This window comes from Sphaeramia orbicularis, chromosome 6 (assembly GCF_902148855.1).
Source record: "Sphaeramia orbicularis chromosome 6, fSphaOr1.1, whole genome shotgun sequence".
NCBI classification, from domain to species: domain Eukaryota; kingdom Metazoa; phylum Chordata; class Actinopteri; order Kurtiformes; family Apogonidae; genus Sphaeramia; species Sphaeramia orbicularis.
In genome coordinates, this window is record NC_043962.1 from 813,766 (window position 1) to 836,006 (window position 22,241).

Sequence of the window (22,241 nt, forward strand, 5' to 3'; positions counted from 1 at the left end):
AATGGTCCAGTCCCACCCACCAAACAGTCCAGTCCCACCCACCAAAGGGTCCAGTCCCACCCACCAAAAGGTCCAGTCCAACCCACCGAATGGTCCAGTCCCACCCACCAAACAGTCCAGTCCCACCCACCAAAGGGTCCAGTCCCACCCACCAAAGGGTCCAGTCCCACCCACCAAACAGTCCAGTCCAACCCACTAGAGGGTCCAGTCCCACCCACCAAAGGGTCCAATCCCACCCATCAAAAGGTCCAGTCCCACCCACCAAAGGGTCCAATCCAACCCACCAAAGGGTCCAGTCCCACCCACCAAAAGGTCCAGTCCCACCCACCAAACAGTCCAGTCCCACCCACCAAAGGGTCCAGTCCCACCCACCAAAGGGTCCAGTCCAACCCACCAAAGGGTCCAGTCCCACCCACCAAAGGGTCCAATCCCACCCATCAAAAGGTCCAGTCCCACCCACCAAAGGGTCCAATCCAACCCACCAAAGGGTCCAGTCCCACCCACCAAAAGGTCCAGTCCAACCCACCAAAAGGTCCAGTCCAACCCACCAAAGGGTCCAGTCCCACCCACCAAAGGGTCCAGTCCAACCCACCAAAGGGTCCAGTCCCACCCACCAAAGGGTCCAGTCCCACCCACCAAACAGTCCAGTCCAACCCACCAAAGGGTCCATTCCAACCCACCAAAGGGTCCAGTCCCACCCACCAAAAGGTCCAGTCCCACCCACCAAAGGGTCCAGTCCAATCCACCAAAGGGTCCAGTCCAACCCACCAAAGGGTCCAGTCCAACCCACCAAAGGGTCCAGTCCCACCCACCAAAGGGTCCAGTCCCACCACCAAACAGTCCACCAAAGGGTCCAGTCCCACCCACCAAAGGGTCCAGTCCCACCCTACCAAAGGGTCCAGTCCCACCCACCAAAGGGTCCAGTCCCACCCACCAAAGGGTCCAGTCCCACCCACCAAAGGGTCCAGTCCCACCTACCAAAGGGTCCAGTCCAATCCACCAAAGGGTCCAGTCCCACCCACCAAAAGGTCCAGTCCCACCCACCAAAGGGTCCAGTCCAATCCACCAAAGGGTCCAGTCCCACCCACCAAAAGGTCCAGTCCCACCCACCAAAGGGTCCAGTCCAATCCACCAAACAGTCCAGTCCAACCCACCAAAGGGTCCAGTCCCACCCACCAAAGGGTCCAGTCCGGTCCATGGGATAAATGTGTGAAATGCAAAAATTATACTGACAATATTAACGATCAAGGCTGTGGAACTCATGTTAGTGTGGGTTCCACATCCAGACCAATCTGATCTACAGTCCAATAATAACAGCAGAAGAACCCACACAGAAGAACCACTGCAGATTTACTACTGGGTTTGATGGAAAAAAATAATATTACATTATGTCTATAGATAATGACTTTTTTTTTTTTAATTTGTCTGTGCTCAAGTGCAAAAAATAACATTAAATTATGAAAATACTTACATTTTCAAACTCTCCTGTAACAATAAAATGTGAATAACCTGAACAAATATGAACAACCTGAAATGTCTAAAGAAAATTAAGCACAATTTGAACTATTTGAATTAAGTAAAAAAAAATAAATAAAAAAAAATAAAAAATAATAATAATAATAAAATTCAATTAAGTAAAAAAAAATCTTGAATTAAGCCCAAAAAAAATCTTCAATTAAGTTAAAAAAAAGAAAAACTGAATTAAGCCAAAAAAAAAAAACAACCTCAAATTTAGCAAAAAATCTTGAGTTAAGCAAAAAAAAAAAATCTTCAATTAACAACTTCAATTTTTTTTCCCTTTTTTTTAGTGCAAAAAAAATCACATTAAATTGTGAAACTCTTTCCATTTCCAAACTCTCCTGTACCAATAAACTGTGACTAACCTGAACAAATGTGTCCAACCTGAAATGTCTGTATTAAATTCAGTCCAGTTTGAACTCTTTTCTTCCTGTTCCTCAGTGTTTAGTGTCTTTGGAGATCTGATCCAGAATGCACATGGACTAATGAGAAGTGGAGGAAGAAGACTGAGAAAATTACACTGATTTATCTGAAGAAATGTCCGTTTTTTCAGGTTATTCACATCTTTTTTGTTTGGATAGTTTATAAAAGTAAGTATTTTCATAATTTAATAGTTTTTTTGCACTGAAACACAGACATAAATTGTCAGTTGTCATTCTTTCTGGGTTCTTCTGTTCTTCTTTTCCTGGTTGGGTCCACTGCAGATCAGATCAGACTGAATGTGGAACCTGAAAGAACAGGAGTTTAGAACCCTGGGTAAAATAAATATGAACCCTTTAACTGAAGTGTTTTCCGTTAACTTTTCCAACATAAACCTGAACTTAGACCCGATCCAAAGTCGTTGTCAGAACTCGCTGCTGTTTCATTTCTTCATATTCGTCCTGGTGGTGAAAGGGGACCGGTTTGGACATGAAACTGAAAGACGGTCCCACTCCAAACCTGAGTGAATCCTTTATGAATGAGGTTGAACAGAAGCAAAGACACAACAGAACGAATGTGAGAGAAGAAACTAATTAGACAGAACATTCAGCGAGCCTGGAGAGCCAATTAAAGCTGATTAAAAACAGAATGAGTCCAGAATGAGTGTGAAGACGTGAACCCAGAGGCAAAACCAGAGCCAATTACATGAGTTCAACACTGGAGAGGTTTGAGTGTCTGAATATGAACCTCCGAGTGGAGGAACCTGTAGAAGCACAGCAGACAGAGTTCTGAAAGTGTTGATTTAACCCACAGGTATTAAACTCATGTTAGTTCAGGTTCCACATTCAGACCAATAGGATCTACAGGAAAATAAAATACAGCAATAACCTCTGAATAATACGGAAGCCTATTGCATTCACACAAAAAGATTCGGCTCTGTTTTCCAAAGTAATGAAATAATTATGTCGGAATTACGAGAAAAAATAAGTTAAAAAAAAAAAAAAAAATGGCTCCGTTTTTCCAAATGAACAAAATACTATTTTCTGAAAAAATGTAGTCCGGCTCTGTTTTTCCAAATTAACGACATACTGTTTTCTGAAAAAAAAAATTAAATTCTGCTCTGTTTTCATGAGATATTAATCTTGTTAATTCAGAAAAACAGAGCCGAATTTAAAAAATTTCAGAAAACAGTATCTCGTTAATTTGGAAAAAGAGCCAATTTTTAAAAAAACTTATTTTTCTCATAATTACAAAATAATTATCTCATTAATTTGGAAAAACAGAGCAGAATTTATGTATTTTGTGTGAATGCAATAGGCTTCCGTAGAATAAAGTCAGCTCCTCACTTTAAGAATCAAAGAGATAAAATTACATGAGGCAAATGTTTACGTCTGTGAACTATTTTCATTTTAATAATATTCTGTCCCAAACCCACCTTCGTTATAATGACCTGAAGACAGAAACAGTTTGATCTCATGGTCCTAAGTGGAAATATTCTGGTGTAAAACTGAAGTTTAGGTCTTTTTCTCACACTATTCATGTTTTATAACAGTTAAATGTTCAAATAAAAGGTATATCACATCCTCCAAGTCGTGAAAACAGTGATCTGAGTCGGAATGCGTAAACATTTCGGTGGTTTGACAGTGGATTGGATTATTGATGAACCCAAACACAGGCTGCTGTTCGTAGATCATCTTCTTTCAGTCTTTCGTGGCTTTGCAGAACTCGAACATTAATAATAAAACTGCATCTGGAACAGATGACGCCAGCGTAGACTGTAGAGGATCTGACCTGATCTGATGAGCGGGGTCAAAGGTCAGCAGAGTTTATTAATCACCACTAATTACTTTATGATCGACTCATTTACAGAATCTCCTGAGCCCTTTGGGACAAGCTCTGACGACGGCGACTAATTGATACAGATAATGAATAAAGCATGAAGGGAACGGAAATACCACATTTACATGAGTTATGAGTGAGTTAGACTTCCCTGTGGGAGCATTATGGGATGGATGATGGAAGGATGATGGAAGGATTCTGGATGGATGGATGATGGATGGATGATGATGGTCTTTTTTGTTGCTGAATGCATTTGGTCATGTCTTTGAATGTGAATTAACGGTCAGATACTGACCACAAACTGTGAAAAAAACAAAAACAGTACAGGGTTTAGAACTTCTCTTGTCTGTTCTTGGTGCATTTGTTGTTAAGACAAACTGGTGTCACGTCTAATAAGCCAAAACACATCCACTCTTCAGATGGTGTTTGATCAGGGGAATGATCGTACGCTGCCTCTTTGACAGTTGAGCTCCAGAACAGAAACACTGAGAAAAGCTCCTGTAGAACCCCATGTTCTCACACCGGCCTCTGGAGACCGCACTAGTTCAATCTGCGTCAACTGGAGTCCAGCCCAGACAGGTCCGTTCAGGTCCGTTCATGTCCGTTCATAACGCCGACACGTTGCTCTGCAAAGTCCGATAATGACGTCATCACCTTGAACATGTGTGTGTTGCGTTTCTGTAGACGTTTGCACTGTGTTCAAAGACAAAAACATATTTAGTTCAGACGTGCAGTGGAGTGGACATGTGGAGATTTACATCTGAGCTCAGAATGGAAACACTGTCAGACCGGAGAAGTTGAGTTTACTTAAAAAATCTGAGGTAACTCGTTGCCTCAAAAAATGTAAGTAATGAGTAATAAAAACTTGAGTGTATTAAACTGAAATGCTTGATTTGAATAGAATTACTATTTTAAGTATGACACACTAAATTCCAAGTGAATTTAACTTCAAATTTGTTACAATGTCAATTGCTTTGTATAGACTAGACTAGACTAGACTAGACTAGAATAGACCAGAATAGACTAGACTAGACTAGACTAGAATAGACCAGAATAGACTAGACTAGACTAGACTAGACTAGAATAGACCAGAATAGACTAGACTAGACTAGACTAGAATAGACCAGAATAGACTAGACTAGACTAGACTAGAATAGACCAGAATAGACTAGACTAGACTAGAATAGACTAGACTAGAATAGAATACAATAGAATAGAATGCCTTCATTGTCATTATAGGTATGTCCAGCGAAATTAAAAGAGACACCTCTCTCGTGGTGTGTGGTGCAAAACAGTTTAAAAGAAAGAAAAGTTTAAATATATGTACAGAATAAAAACAGGCATGTCACCAACCAAGAAACAGATCAGATAAATATATATTGCACTTTGACCCTGGCTGGACACTAAGCATATATGTTAAATATATATCCTTATGTGAGGTAGAATCATTAGACTGAATATCATCAGTTCATTGGACTCAATTCCAAGTAGATTTAAATTAAAATCTTTTGCAATATAAATTGCTTTGTGTCATTATTCAACTTCATATATTATAGTGTGGATGAAAATTCAGCAGGAAGTTAGCTCAATGTAATTTACCAGGAAGTGCTTTTAATTTGGCAAGGCATAAAAATTTACATCAAATAAGAAAACTCCTCTCTGAACAGTACATCCTTTGTTGTTCCTGTGGCTGTGACTCCTGCTGCAGCTGTACAAATGAACACTAACAGCACAACCCACTGAAGCCTGCACAGAAAAACAACACATTTACAACTACAGGAACAATACCCACAATGCACTGCACAGAGAAAAAGGTGTGGCCAGGACTAAAACTGAGGGATTTAAATCCATTCAACTGAAGCTGTTTTTGTACTTTAGGCTATGTCGACAAATGAGTAGAATATACTGAACATTTTATAGGAATGGAATCAAACTGAAATTATTTAAGTACATTGGAATTAAAGCATTTTAGTAAAAACAAAGTCCAGGATTAAAGTGAAAGATGTTCATATATATATATATATATATATATATATATATATATATATATATATATATATATATGGTACATTTCATACATAATAAATCGAATGTGGTTTACATGAACATAAGGAACCTCAAGAAGGAAATAAAAGTGTTTAAATCAGAGTTTTTCAACTTTAGGGTCAGGACCCCAGGTGGAGTTGCCTGAAATTTTTAGTAATTGATAAAAATAAAAACTTACTAATAAAAAATAAAGGATGAGTTGACAGAGACAATCCCAATACAAAAAAGACCTTCAGTTCAGTTCTGTTTCAGTTCATACCAACTGTTGGGGTATTTCTGAAAACTGTCAGTGATAATAAACATATTTAATGTAGTTTTTATCTGTAGTTTTTAGAGGTTGCACTTTGAAGGACAGATTTTCTGAGTGCACTTATAAAACTGGTCGACACAGAAACAACATCATTTTTAGAAAGAAGATAAAAACAAGCTGCAGTGGAAGAGTCAAAGAAGCTAAAAACTACACAGAAGCTAAAAACGAGGTCAAATATTTGAACTGAACAAACAGAAGCTGAGACAAACTGAAACAGACGACTACCGAAGCTCCTTAGAAACTAAAAACAGGATAATAAATGTCCATAAATGTTCCAAAGCTCCTCCAAACAGGTTCAGAAGTGCACCCACAGTGTCTGAATTAGTCTGGGTTCTTTCACTGCGTTTCTATTTCAGTTCATTTCTGTTTCCACTTTTCAGAGCTCCCAGTCTGCAGGGCTGTTTCTGAAAACTGTGTGAGACCAGGGCGTTTAAAAAGAAATATGTTTGCAAGTGGAAGCCGTCTGCTGCTCGGATGTGATTTCCTGCGTAACCGCTAAAATGGTGTTGCTTAGAGACATATTGACTCCGGTTGCTAGGAGACCGTTTTAATTGGTGGATGTGTGAAGCTGAGGCAGGGGGTTGTGGGGGGGGGGGGGGGTTGTGTGTGTGTGTGTATATGTGTGTGTGTGGGGGGGGGTGTTTGGGAGGCTGGTGCTTCCCCACACTTCAAACCTGTCTCCCATCAGAGCAGATAAAACCCACTCCACACACACGCCTGGAAAAGAAAAGTTTCTACCTCTTGAGCTGCGAAATAAAAGAAAACACCAGCGCGTCTTATGACCTGCCGAAACATAAACAACTTTTATTGGTTGCCATGGCGAAGAGGATCAAACCAATATAAAGTAATGAAAAAAAATCTAAAAATAGGCCGCTTGGGAAGCCTCCGGAGACTGCACCTTAGTGAGCTGAGAGGAGGAGGGGGGCGTGGCCAAAGGCAGGAGGTGTTTGACGAGCAGCTGAAAGGAAAAGCAACAGAACAAGTGTTTACGTGGAACAGAAAGTGTACAGTCTGTGGCAGGGACCGACTGTGAGTCTGAACTGGTCTACCTCCCATTGGTGGAAGGGGGGGGGGGGGTGCCTAGGTTCCGTGTCTTAGAGGAGGTTCTGCATATTCCTTCTATCAGCTGTGACACGCTCTGACAGGTTCTCCTTCGGTTCCTCCTCTGAAACGCTGACAGGCCTCCTGACGAGCAGATGGCGCACCAGGGACCCTCACACATTTACCTCGTTAGTTTCCTGAAGAAATGACACAAAATACGACAGTTTCTGCTGTTTGACTCAGACGCATTCAGCAGGATTTACTGGACCACTGTGTTTAAACTGGACCACTGTGTTTATACTGGACCACTGTGTTTAAACTGGACCACTGTGTTTATACTGGACCACTGTGTTTATACTGGACCACTGTGTTTATACTGGACCACTGTGTTTAAACTGGACCACTGTGTTTATACTGGACCACTGTGTTTGTACTGTTTAAACTGGACCACTGTGTTTATACTGGACCACTGTGTTTATACTGGACCACTGTGTTTGTACTGGACCACTGTGTTTATACTGGACCACTGTGTTTGTACTGTTTGTACTGGACCACTGTGTTTAAACTGGACCACTGTGTTTATACTGGACCACTGTGTTTAAACTGGACCACTGTGTTTAAACTGGACCACTGTGTTTATACTGGACCACTGTGTTTAAACTGGACCACTGTGTTTAAACTGGACCACTGTGTTTAAACTGGACCACTGTGTTTGTACTGGACCACTGTGTTTGTACTGGACCACTGTGTTTAAACTGGACCACTGTGTTTATACTGGACCACTGTGTTTACACTGGACCACTGTGTTTACACTGGACCACTGTGTTTATACTGGACCACTGTGTTTATACTGGACCACTGTGTTTATACTGGACCACTGTGTTTGTACTGGACCACTGTGTTTATACTGGACCACTGTGTTTGTACTGGACCACTGTGTTTATACTGGACCACTGTGTTTGTACTGGACCACTGTGTTTATACTGGACCACTGTGTTTGTACTGGACCACTGTGTTTGTACTGGACCACTGTGTTTATACTGGACCACTGTGTTTGTACTGGACCACTGTGTTTATACTGGACCACTGTGTTTGTACTGGACCACTGTGTTTACACTGGACCACTGTGTTTGTACTGGACCACTGTGTTTATACTGGACCACTGTGTTTACACTGGACCACTGTGTTTGTACTGGACCACTGTGTTTGTACTGGACCACTGTGTTTATACTGGACCACTGTGTTTGTACTGGACCACTGTGTTTGTACTGGACCACTGTGTTTCTACTGTTTATACTGGACCACTGTGTTTATACTGGACCACTGTGTTTGTACTGGACCACTGTGTTTATACTGGACCACTGTGTTTATACTGGACCACTGTGTTTGTACTGGACCACTGTGTTTATACTGGACCACTGTGTTTGTACTGGACCACTGTGTTTATACTGGACCACTGTGTTGTACTGGACCACTATGTTTGTACTGGACCACTGTGTTTATACTGGACCACTGTGTTTGTACTGGACCACTGTGTTTGTACTGGACCACTGTGTTTGTACTGTTTATACTGGACCACTGTGTTTATACTGGACCACTGTGTTTGTACTGGACCACTGTGTTTGTACTGGACCACTGTGTTTATACTGGACCACTGTGTTTATACTGGACCACTGTGTTTATACTGGACCACTGTGTTTGTACTGGACCACTGTGTTTACACTGGACCACTGTGTTTATACTGGACCACTGTGTTTAAACTGGACCACTGTGTTTGTACTGGACCACTGTGTTTACACTGGACCACTGTGTTTATACTGGACCACTGTGTTTATACTGGACCACTGTGTTTGTACTGGACCACTGTGTTTGTACTGTTTATACTGGACCACTGTGTTTATACTGGACCACTGTGTTTATACTGGACCACTGTGTTTGTACTGGACCACTGTGTTTATACTGTTTATACTGGACCACTGTGTTTATACTGGACCACTGTGTTTATACTGGACCACTGTGTTTATACTGGACCACTGTGTTTGTACTGGACCACTGTGTTTACACTGGACCACTGTGTTTGTACTGGACCACTGTGTTTATACTGGACCACTGTGTTTAAACTGGACCACTGTGTTTGTACTGGACCACTGTGTTTGTACTGGACCACTGTGTTTAAACTGGACCACTGTGTTTATACTGGACCACTGTGTTTACACTGGACCACTGTGTTTATACTGGACCACTGTGTTTATACTGGACCACTGTGTTTATACTGGACCACTGTGTTTGTACTGGACCACTGTGTTTATACTGGACCACTGTGTTTACACTGGACCACTGTGTTTGTACTGGACCACTGTGTTTATACTGGACCACTGTGTTTGTACTGGACCACTGTGTTTGTACTGGACCACTGTGTTTGTACTGGACCACTGTGTTTATACTGGACCACTGTGTTTATACTGGACCACTGTGTTTACACTGGACCACTGTGTTTATACTGGACCACTGTGTTTGTACTGGACCACTGTGTTTGTACTGGACCACTGTGTTTGTACTGTTTATACTGGACCACTGTGTTTATACTGGACCACTGTGTTTATACTGGACCACTGTGTTTGTACTGGACCACTGTGTTTGTACTGTTTAAACTGGACCACTGTGTTTATACTGGACCACTGTGTTTGTACTGGACCACTGTGTTTATACTGGACCACTGTGTTTATACTGGACCACTGTGTTTGTACTGGACCACTGTGTTTACACTGGACCACTGTGTTTGTACTGGACCACTGTGTTTGTACTGGACCACTGTGTTTATACTGGACCACTGTGTTTGTACTGGACCACTGTGTTTGTACTGGACCACTGTGTTTGTACTGGACCACTGTGTTTATACTGGACCACTGTGTTTATACTGGACCACTGTGTTTGTACTGGACCACTGTGTTTATACTGGACCACTGTGTTTGTACTGGACCACTGTGTTTACACTGGACCACTGTGTTTGTACTGGACCACTGTGTTTGTACTGGACCACTGTGTTTATACTGGACCACTGTGTTTGTACTGGACCACTGTGTTTATACTGGACCACTGTGTTTGTACTGGACCACTGTGTTTGTACTGGACCACTGTGTTTGTACTGGACCACTGTGTTTCTACTGTTTATACTGGACCACTGTGTTTATACTGGACCACTGTGTTTATACTGGACCACTGTGTTTGTACTGGACCACTGTGTTTACACTGGACCACTGTGTTTGTACTGGACCACTGTGTTTGTACTGGACCACTGTGTTTATACTGGACCACTGTGTTTGTACTGGACCACTGTGTTTATACTGGACCACTGTGTTTATACTGGACCACTGTGTTTGTACTGGACCACTGTGTTTGTACTGTTTATACTGGACCACTGTGTTTATACTGGACCACTGTGTTTATACTGGACCACTGTGTTTGTACTGGACCACTGTGTTTACACTGGACCACTGTGTTTGTACTGGACCACTGTGTTTATACTGGACCACTGTGTTTGTACTGGACCACTGTGTTTGTACTGTTTATACTGGACCACTGTGTTTATACTGGACCACTGTGTTTATACTGGACCACTGTGTTTGTACTGGACCACTGTGTTTGTACTGGACCACTGTGTTTGTACTGGACCACTGTGTTTCTACTGTTTATACTGGACCACTGTGTTTATACTGGACCACTGTGTTTATACTGGACCACTGTGTTTGTACTGGACCACTGTGTTTACACTGGACCACTGTGTTTGTACTGGACCACTGTGTTTGTACTGGACCACTGTGTTTAAACTGGACCACTGTGTTTGTACTGGACCACTGTGTTTGTACTGGACCACTGTGTTTAAACTGGACCACTGTGTTTATACTGGACCACTGTGTTTATACTGGACCACTGTGTTTACACTGGACCACTGTGTTTGTACTGGACCACTGTGTTTAAACTGGACCACTGTGTTTGTACTGGACCACTGTGTTTGTACTGGACCACTGTGTTTAAACTGGACCACTGTGTTTGTACTGGACCACTGTGTTTGTACTGGACCACTGTGTTTGTACTGGACCACTGTGTTTATACTGGACCACTGTGTTTGTACTGGACCACTGTGTTTATACTGGACCACTGTGTTTATACTGGACCACTGTGTTTGTACTGGACCACTGTGTTTATACTGGACCACTGTGTTTGTACTGGACCACTGTGTTTACACTGGACCACTGTGTTTGTACTGGACCACTGTGTTTATACTGGACCACTGTGTTTGTACTGGACCACTGTGTTTGTACTGTTTATACTGGACCACTGTGTTTATACTGGACCACTGTGTTTATACTGGACCACTGTGTTTGTACTGGACCACTGTGTTTGTACTGGACCACTGTGTTTGTACTGGACCACTGTGTTTCTACTGTTTATACTGGACCACTGTGTTTATACTGGACCACTGTGTTTATACTGGACCACTGTGTTTGTACTGGACCACTGTGTTTACACTGGACCACTGTGTTTGTACTGGACCACTGTGTTTGTACTGGACCACTGTGTTTAAACTGGACCACTGTGTTTGTACTGGACCACTGTGTTTGTACTGGACCACTGTGTTTAAACTGGACCACTGTGTTTATACTGGACCACTGTGTTTATACTGGACCACTGTGTTTACACTGGACCACTGTGTTTATACTGGACCACTGTGTTTGTACTGGACCACTGTGTTTGTACTGGACCACTGTGTTTAAACTGGACCACTGTGTTTGTACTGGACCACTGTGTTTGTACTGGACCACTGTGTTTAAACTGGACCACTGTGTTTGTACTGGACCACTGTGTTTGTACTGGACCACTGTGTTTGTACTGGACCACTGTGTTTATACTGGACCACTGTGTTTGTACTGGACCACTGTGTTTATACTGGACCACTGTGTTTATACTGGACCACTGTGTTTGTACTGGACCACTGTGTTTGTACTGGACCACTGTGTTTATACTGGACCACTGTGTTTATACTGGACCACTGTGTTTATACTGGACCACTGTGTTTGTACTGGACCACTGTGTTTATACTGGACCACTGTGTTTGTACTGGACCACTGTGTTTATACTGGACCACTGTGTTTGTACTGGACCACTGTGTTTATACTGGACCACTGTGTTTACACTGGACCACTGTGTTTATACTGGACCACTGTGTTTGTACTGGACCACTGTGTTTGTACTGGACCACTGTGTTTGTACTGTTTATACTGGACCACTGTGTTTATACTGGACCACTGTGTTTATACTGGACCACTGTGTTTGTACTGGACCACTGTGTTTGTACTGTTTAAACTGGACCACTGTGTTTATACTGGACCACTGTGTTTGTACTGGACCACTGTGTTTATACTGGACCACTGTGTTTATACTGGACCACTGTGTTTGTACTGGACCACTGTGTTTATACTGGACCACTGTGTTTATACTGGACCACTGTGTTTGTACTGGACCACTGTGTTTACACTGGACCACTGTGTTTGTACTGGACCACTGTGTTTATACTGGACCACTGTGTTTGTACTGGACCACTGTGTTTGTACTGGACCACTGTGTTTGTACTGGACCACTGTGTTTATACTGGACCACTGTGTTTATACTGGACCACTGTGTTTGTACTGGACCACTGTGTTTATACTGGACCACTGTGTTTATACTGGACCACTGTGTTTGTACTGGACCACTGTGTTTACACTGGACCACTGTGTTTATACTGGACCACTGTGTTTATACTGGACCACTGTGTTTGTACTGGACCACTGTGTTTATACTGGACCACTGTGTTTGTACTGGACCACTGTGTTTGTACTGGACCACTGTGTTTGTACTGGACCACTGTGTTTCTACTGTTTATACTGGACCACTGTGTTTATACTGGACCACTGTGTTTATACTGGACCACTGTGTTTGTACTGGACCACTGTGTTTACACTGGACCACTGTGTTTGTACTGGACCACTGTGTTTATACTGGACCACTGTGTTTAAACTGGACCACTGTGTTTGTACTGGACCACTGTGTTTATACTGGACCACTGTGTTTATACTGGACCACTGTGTTTACACTGGACCACTGTGTTTATACTGGACCACTGTGTTTGTACTGGACCACTGTGTTTGTACTGGACCACTGTGTTTATACTGGACCACTGTGTTTATACTGGACCACTGTGTTTATACTGGACCACTGTGTTTGTACTGGACCACTGTGTTTATACTGGACCACTGTGTTTGTACTGGACCACTGTGTTTGTACTGGACCACTGTGTTTGTACTGGACCACTGTGTTTATACTGGACCACTGTGTTTACACTGGACCACTGTGTTTATACTGGACCACTGTGTTTGTACTGGACCACTGTGTTTGTACTGGACCACTGTGTTTGTACTGTTTATACTGGACCACTGTGTTTATACTGGACCACTGTGTTTATACTGGACCACTGTGTTTGTACTGGACCACTGTGTTTGTACTGTTTAAACTGGACCACTGTGTTTATACTGGACCACTGTGTTTGTACTGGACCACTGTGTTTATACTGGACCACTGTGTTTATACTGGACCACTGTGTTTGTACTGGACCACTGTGTTTATACTGGACCACTGTGTTTATACTGGACCACTGTGTTTGTACTGGACCACTGTGTTTACACTGGACCACTGTGTTTGTACTGGACCACTGTGTTTATACTGGACCACTGTGTTTGTACTGGACCACTGTGTTTGTACTGGACCACTGTGTTTGTACTGGACCACTGTGTTTATACTGGACCACTGTGTTTATACTGGACCACTGTGTTTGTACTGGACCACTGTGTTTATACTGGACCACTGTGTTTATACTGGACCACTGTGTTTGTACTGGACCACTGTGTTTACACTGGACCACTGTGTTTATACTGGACCACTGTGTTTATACTGGACCACTGTGTTTGTACTGGACCACTGTGTTTATACTGGACCACTGTGTTTGTACTGGACCACTGTGTTTGTACTGGACCACTGTGTTTCTACTGTTTATACTGGACCACTGTGTTTATACTGGACCACTGTGTTTATACTGGACCACTGTGTTTATACTGGACCACTGTGTTTGTACTGGACCACTGTGTTTACACTGGACCACTGTGTTTGTACTGGACCACTGTGTTTGTACTGGACCACTGTGTTTATACTGGACCACTGTGTTTGTACTGGACCACTGTGTTTATACTGGACCACTGTGTTTATACTGGACCACTGTGTTTATACTGGACCACTGTGTTTGTACTGGACCACTGTGTTTATACTGGACCACTGTGTTTGTACTGGACCACTGTGTTTACACTGGACCACTGTGTTTGTACTGGACCACTGTGTTTATACTGGACCACTGTGTTTGTACTGGACCACTGTGTTTGTACTGTTTATACTGGACCACTGTGTTTGTACTGGACCACTGTGTTTATACTGGACCACTGTGTTTGTACTGGACCACTGTGTTTGTACTGGACCACTGTGTTTGTACTGTTTATACTGGACCACTGTGTTTGTACTGGACCACTGTGTTTATACTGGACCACTGTGTTTATACTGGACCACTGTGTTTATACTGGACCACTGTGTTTGTACTGGACCACTGTGTTTCTACTGTTTATACTGGACCACTGTGTTTGTACTGGACCACTGTGTTTACACTGGACCACTGTGTTTGTACTGGACCACTGTGTTTATACTGGACCACTGTGTTTAAACTGGACCACTGTGTTTGTACTGGACCACTGTGTTTGTACTGGACCACTGTGTTTAAACTGGACCACTGTGTTTATACTGGACCACTGTGTTTACACTGGACCACTGTGTTTATACTGGACCACTGTGTTTGTACTGGACCACTGTGTTTGTACTGGACCACTGTGTTTGTACTGGACCACTGTGTTTATACTGGACCACTGTGTTTGTACTGGACCACTGTGTTTATACTGGACCACTGTGTTTATACTGGACCACTGTGTTTATACTGGACCACTGTGTTTGTACTGGACCACTGTGTTTATACTGGACCACTGTGTTTGTACTGGACCACTGTGTTTGTACTGGACCACTGTGTTTATACTGGACCACTGTGTTTATACTGGACCACTGTGTTTATACTGGACCACTGTGTTTGTACTGGACCACTGTGTTTGTACTGGACCACTGTGTTTGTACTGTTTATACTGGACCACTGTGTTTGTACTGGACCACTGTGTTTATACTGGACCACTGTGTTTATACTGGACCACTGTGTTTATACTGGACCACTGTGTTTGTACTGGACCACTGTGTTTATACTGGACCACTGTGTTTGTACTGGACCACTGTGTTTGTACTGGACCACTGTGTTTGTACTGTTTATACTGGACCACTGTGTTTATACTGGACCACTGTGTTTATACTGGACCACTGTGTTTGTACTGGACCACTGTGTTTGTACTGGACCACTGTGTTTGTACTGGACCACTGTGTTTACACTGGACCACTGTGTTTGTACTGGACCACTGTGTTTGTACTGGACCACTGTGTTTCTACTGTTTATACTGGACCACTGTGTTTACACTGGACCACTGTGTTTGTACTGGACCACTGTGTTTATACTGGACCACTGTGTTTGTACTGGACCACTGTGTTTATACTGGACCACTGTGTTTATACTGGACCACTGTGTTTGTACTGGACCACCGCTTCTATCGCTCCATCCTCCTAGATCCACACTGGGATGCCAGTGGGCGGGGGGGGGGGGACATGACAAATTCTTGGGGCTCAGTGTTTGTGGGGGGCCATAGTGCAGTGCAGGGGGTCCAGTGGATACAGAAGGTGTTAAAGTTGCATCCAATAATAGAAGAGAGGTGTAGAAGCTGGGAGTCGAATGTTGAAAGGATGTTACATTTGGTTGTTTCTACGCTGCGACAGATGGACAAATCGGAAACGTCAGTTTATGTAGGGTCCACAACGAGTCTACTCTCATGGGCCCATGACTGGTAGCGGCGCCCCTGTATCCACATGCTAATTTAATTGCTAAATTGCTGCTACATAAAAAAAAATGAGTGAAATTAGAATTAGGCACCGAGTGATAATGAGCATTTTTAAAGTAATAAACCACATATTTATCTGTAATAATTATAATAATGGATTAGATTTCTACAGTGCTTTTCTGTGAACACATACTCCCGGTGCGTCCAGTGGATCCAGTCTTCATTCGCTCTCACACTCTCCCTCTGGTGGAGGTAAACTGCATCTGCATCCACAGCTGTCCTGGGGGGGGGGGGGCAGACTGACGGAAGTGTGGCTGACAAGTCACACCTACGGCCCCTCCCACCACCAACCAGTACGTTCATAGGCCAGTGTGAGTAGCACAACAGCACATGACGAGGACAGAGTGGGATTCGTACTGCCAACCCTTCGGTTACTGGACCACACCAGCCCGTTCTGTAGTTTTTGGACATTGTTCTGTTCTGTTGCTCTATCAGCATCAAATATAAAGTGAGAGAGTCTTTCAAGTCCGCACTTTCAAATGCACTTGTCTCCAGTGGTCTACGCGACCGACTTCGCCCTACCCCTAACCCCCACCCTTTACCCCTACCCCTAACCCCCACCCTTTACCCCTACCCCTAACCCCCACCCTTTACCCCTACCCCTAACCCCCACCCTTTACCCCTACCCCTTGGCCCTCCCCTCACCCCTACCCCCCACAAAGTAAATCCTTACATTTGGGTGTGTCTTTGGTCACTGCTGCTCTGTTTTCTGTGTTTTCCTCCACCTCACCCACTCATGGGTCAGATGGGAAATTTGTCAGACCCCTGTGTTTGTAGTGTGGTCCTAGAAAATCTCAGTTTGGAGGGTCAAACAGCCCTCCCCCTTAGCCCCTCCCCTCCAACTCACTACCTCTTCATGTGAACCAAAACCAAATGTATTGTAGCGTAGGTGGAAGTTGGGCAGGAAGTTAGCTCAGTGTAAGGTATGAGTACAAGATGTGCTTTTAATTTTGACAGGCAGGAAGAACCAAACTGGTACAAACATAGCAGGATAGCCATTGCTCTGCCAATGGCTCTCACTCAGGGTGCAACTTTACAAATTACAAAAATACAGAAAAAAATAAACAAAAAGTCCAATAAACATTGCCATACACATATTAAGTCAAAACTAGTGCTAACACAATAACCCCGCTGAATTTTTGAGCATAAAAATAACACATTTACAGCATAGTACCCATTACCCATAATGCACTGCAGCAAACATGCCACAGTATGTTATGTAAAAAAGTACAACAGTAATCCTTAACCTTGGAGTGAGAACACCTTTAAGTGTGTAGTTTTCCAGTATCACAGACGGCAGTGGGATGTGAAAGGCTCAGCTGTTCAGCAGGATCATTTGTTCTGTTCAGTGTGTTGGATGTGCACTGCTTTAAAAACACACACACATTCTGTAGATTTCTTATATTGTGTGTGTGTGTGTGTGTGTGTGTGTGTGTGTGTGTGTGCGTGTGTGTGTGTGTGTGTGCAGTGGAGTGAGTGAAAGTCCTTTGGTTGGATTTTCCAGACAGTCTGTACATGTCTGGAATATTTCTGTCCAAAAGCACAAAGATCTCTGTCCGTTGTGGTCCATTATGTTCCAGTTTTCTGTTTTTGTTTCTGTTTTTTTTTCTCACAGTGTCAGTTTTTCAGTTTTTATTGCCGTCTCAGTGTGTGGCTGTTGTACGCTCAGTGGAATATCAGTACCATCCCCCTCCCCCTCCTACTATCAGTGTGATCAGGTGACGGTGCCCCCCCCCCCCCCCCCCCCACACACACACACACACATATACTGGACCTGTGTCAGCTCTGTCTCCATCTGAAACAGAATCGTGTCCTCTAACAAATCCAACCTCTGTAATCAGTGATTAGCACCTTCTGAAGGCCCTGGAACCAACCACCTCCATCTGATCACACAAGACAGAGTGTGTGTGTGTGTGTGTGTGTGTGTGTGTGTGTGTGTGTGTGTGTGTGTGTGTGTGTGTGTGTGTGTGTGTGCAGCATAAGTGCAGATGTGTAGGTGGACGCTAATGGAGAGGTTTGTACTTAACTTTAAGAGAACAGGCAGAAATATGAGAACTGATATGAACACACACACACACACATATATTATATATATGTGTGTGTGTGTGTGTCGGGCATCACACTAACTCCATACACAGCTGACTGTTACAGTTGATCATATTTATGTATTTTTGCTCAGTCAACAGACTAGTGGAAACTGTGAGTTGATCAGACCAATATTTTGGCAGATTTTAGTCATTTTAGATACAACAGCCTCACAATCATGTTGCTATGGCCATAATCACGTTGCCTTACACTTAGAACAATGGGGTAATGTTACTAAGGTGTCACATGACCTTCTTGGAGTGACCAGTTTCTGAAGTTCAAATCCTGGGTGTTTCCTGTTCCAGTGCAGATCACAGAACAGCAGAACCTCACCACTGCTGCGTGGAACATCCTCCTCTGTTAACTCACACTCACACACCCTGGACACACACACACACACACACACACACATGTTCACAACCATCCACTGTGTGATTAATGAGCGTCCGCTGGTGTTGGAGGTTTGGATCTGCTGGGGGGGGGTCTGTGTGCATTCTAGATCACAGCCTTTCTGTCCCAGTGTCGGTATCTGAGCCGCTGGGCCACGTTCAGCAGATAGGTATGAACCCAGATGGGATCAGAGAGGGGAGGAAAGTGGGGGGGAGGGGCTGAAGGAACCACGGTAAATGCAAGGTGGTCTTAAGGCGAAGACACGCCGACCTGACTGCCGAGCAGAATCACAATCTCTTAACTCTTTCCCCGCCAGAGCATTTTGCAGTGAGTTGGTCACCAACCTTTTTGGTCATGTTCACTAATGTTTGAAGGTCCACTGAAAACGTTGTGTGAGGAGTATGTGACCGCTGAATACACCAACAGCTCAAATGTGCTTAGAGGTCTTATTTCTGTCTTTGTTCATATTAAATCAGTCTCAGTGAATCCAAAGGAACTTTGTGTTGGTAAATGACAGTTGTTCAAATGGACAGGATTTCAGTTCTGTTCAACATGTTGATGCTCATATGAACTATGTTTTCAGCTCCAAAATGAACCATTTCAGCACAATTAATGCTATATTTTCATGTCACAAATGGACAAGTTCTATTTGAACTGAACTGAGCTGAAAAACAAATCTTCTCTTCTTTTAGATTCCTCAGTTTTTCTTCCCAGATTCTCTCCTCCATATCACATGTTTTATTTGTACAGGTTCAATCTGGAGTATGGTGCTGATCCATCCTGCTTCTGTTCCACCAATACATACATGAAGAATGGCACACAGCACTGTTTACATCAACACTTTTACAATAAGAAGCATTTTTAGACACAAAGAACAATTCTAGATTGTTCTTTCCTCTTTAGTCTGATGCTAAACTATCCAATAAATAATAGTGCTCCTAGTTTTTGCACCAGGATCATTAGTGTAAACGCTGACATGGCTGCAGAGCATCAGTATGATGGGATCCACAACAACCATGTCACATCCGTCCACTGACACATTTAGTGTTTTTGTGTCAGCTGGGATTGTTTTAGATCCACAATACCAACATTTATGAAGAATGTAAGGGTTAAAGGTGGACGTTTGGGTCTGTAAGGGAAAGTTTAGCTCAGGTGGACAATGGCAAAGAGCCTATTGTCTAATATTTGTTCCTTTTTCAGTGGTTCCTGCAGACTCATTAGCCTGTCGTTCATTGGTGGATGCATTGATCTGCAGATCTGGCCTGGACTCACTTTAGCAGGAGCCGACAGCTAAAGCAGGTTCTTTGACTTTGACAAACCGCCATAATCCCATCTCCTGTTCTGGACGTCCTGCTGAGGCCTGCGGGTTTCCTTATTATTCAGAACTCTGTGGTGGTTCCTGCTGAGCGGATTTCAGCTGTAGTCCGTCAGTCTTGGACCGGTCACTGTGGGAAGGCGGCACAGTTGGGTTTGACATGACAACCTGACCCATGTGGAGCTGTCCTGGGTTTATCTATAGCACTGCCTCTCAGGCTTTTTCTGGTAGCCCCCCATTGGAGGACAAAAAACCTCCAGTCCCCCTTTGGAGGACAAAACCTCCAGTCCCCCTTTGGAGGACAAAAACCTCCAGTCCCCCTTTGGAGGACAAAAACCTCCAGTCCCCCGTCAACCCCTTCAGCATTGTGACAGTGGTGCAATTCTAAGTTTTATTGAAAAAACATGCATATTGTAACAATACTTTTTGCTTTTCCTCGAATAATTTTTTGTTCAAATCCGACTATAATGGACGTTCTGTGTCCGGTGCGTCTTTGTCCGACACGTGTCCCAATGTTGCAGCACAGGAGGGCATACGGGTGCAGTGCCACTGCTGCACCACAGGACGGCGTTATCATATAATATCATATAATGGCACCACAGGTACAATGCCGATAGTTACAAATAACTTAGATTTTTGCTTGAATAACACGAATAAACTCAACTCGGAGAGCGCAGACCTCCGCCAAGACAGATCCCGCCCCCCCCCCCCGATCATCACCACCAAAATGTAATCCTTTCTTCCTTGTGCCAGTATCAGCATTTCCTGAAAATTTCATGAAAATCCATCCATAACTTTTGAGTTATCTTGCTAACAAACAAACACTCAAACATACAAAACAAAGTGATCGCAATACCTTCTGGTGGAGGTAAAAACATTTTCGTTAACTGAAATAAATAAAAATTATAATTAAAAGAAAACCATAACTAACTGAAACTGTATTATGTGCTTATAAAACTAACTAAAATGGATAAAAATTCTGGATCAAATTCCCTTGGTTTTGGTCTTTGTCAATGTCAGATTGATGTTAAATGGATTTCTTTGTCTCTCTCAGTTTTCTGTGCTGTCTCCATACGACACTTTTTGCTCCGTCACTTGTGTTCACTTGTGGTTTCCAGTCGTCTTCTGGTCCCCACTCTACCTGGAAACATGGAGACTAAAGCAGCAGAGTCCTGTCTGGGATTGATTTGAATAGGAGCACAGAGAAGAAGAGAAAAGAGACCACTGAACTACAACTGAACTACAACTGAACTACAACTAAACTACAACTGAACTACAACTGAACTACAACTGAACTACGACTAAACTACAACTGAACTACAACTGAACTACAACTGAACTACAACTAAACTACAACTGAACTACAACTAAACTACAACTGAACTACAACTGAACTACAACTAAACTAAAACTGAACTACAACTAAACTACAACTGAACTACAACTGAACTACAACTGAACTACAACTAAACTAAAACTGAACTACAACTAAACTACAACTGAACTACAACTGAACTACAGCTGAACTACAGCTGAACTACAACTGAACTACAACTAAACTAAAACTGAACTACAACTAAACTACAACTGAACTACAACTGAACTAAAACTGAACTACAACTGAACTACAACTGAACTACAACTAAACTACAACTGAACTACAACTGAACTACAGCTGAACTACAGCTGAACTACAACTAAACTACAACTGAACTACAACTGAACTAAAACTAAACTACAACTGAACTACAACTGAACTACAACTAAACTACAACTGAACTACAACTGAACTAAAACTAAACTACAACTGAACTACAACTGAACTACAACTAAACTACAACTGAACTACAACTGAACTAAAACTAAACTACAACTGAACTACAACTAAACTACAACTGAACTACAACTGAACTAAAACTAAACTACAACTGAACTACAACTAAACTACAAGTGAACTACAACTGAACTACAACTAAACTACAACTGAACTACAGCTAAACTACAACTGAACTACAACTAAACTAAAACTAAGCATTTAGAAAAAAATTAAACTAATAAAAACTATCAAACCTGCTCTCAAATCGAATTAAAATGAACTGAATTAGAGAAAAGAAAGACAAAACTAACTAAAACTAAACTAGAATGAAAAATCCAA

At 42.7% G+C, this 22,241-nt stretch overlaps 1 protein-coding gene across 1 annotated transcript in view; it reads right to left on the reverse strand.

Moving 5' to 3' along the window:
* The window catches only part of necab2 (N-terminal EF-hand calcium binding protein 2), an 80,430-nt gene that overhangs the window by 53,475 nt on the left and 4,714 nt on the right, over positions 1–22,241 (reverse strand). The window contains exon 2 of the mRNA XM_030136610.1: positions 7,032–7,091. Within this exon, the coding sequence (XP_029992470.1) occupies positions 7,032–7,091 (60 nt within the window). The remainder of the gene's footprint in view (positions 1–7,031; positions 7,092–22,241) is intronic.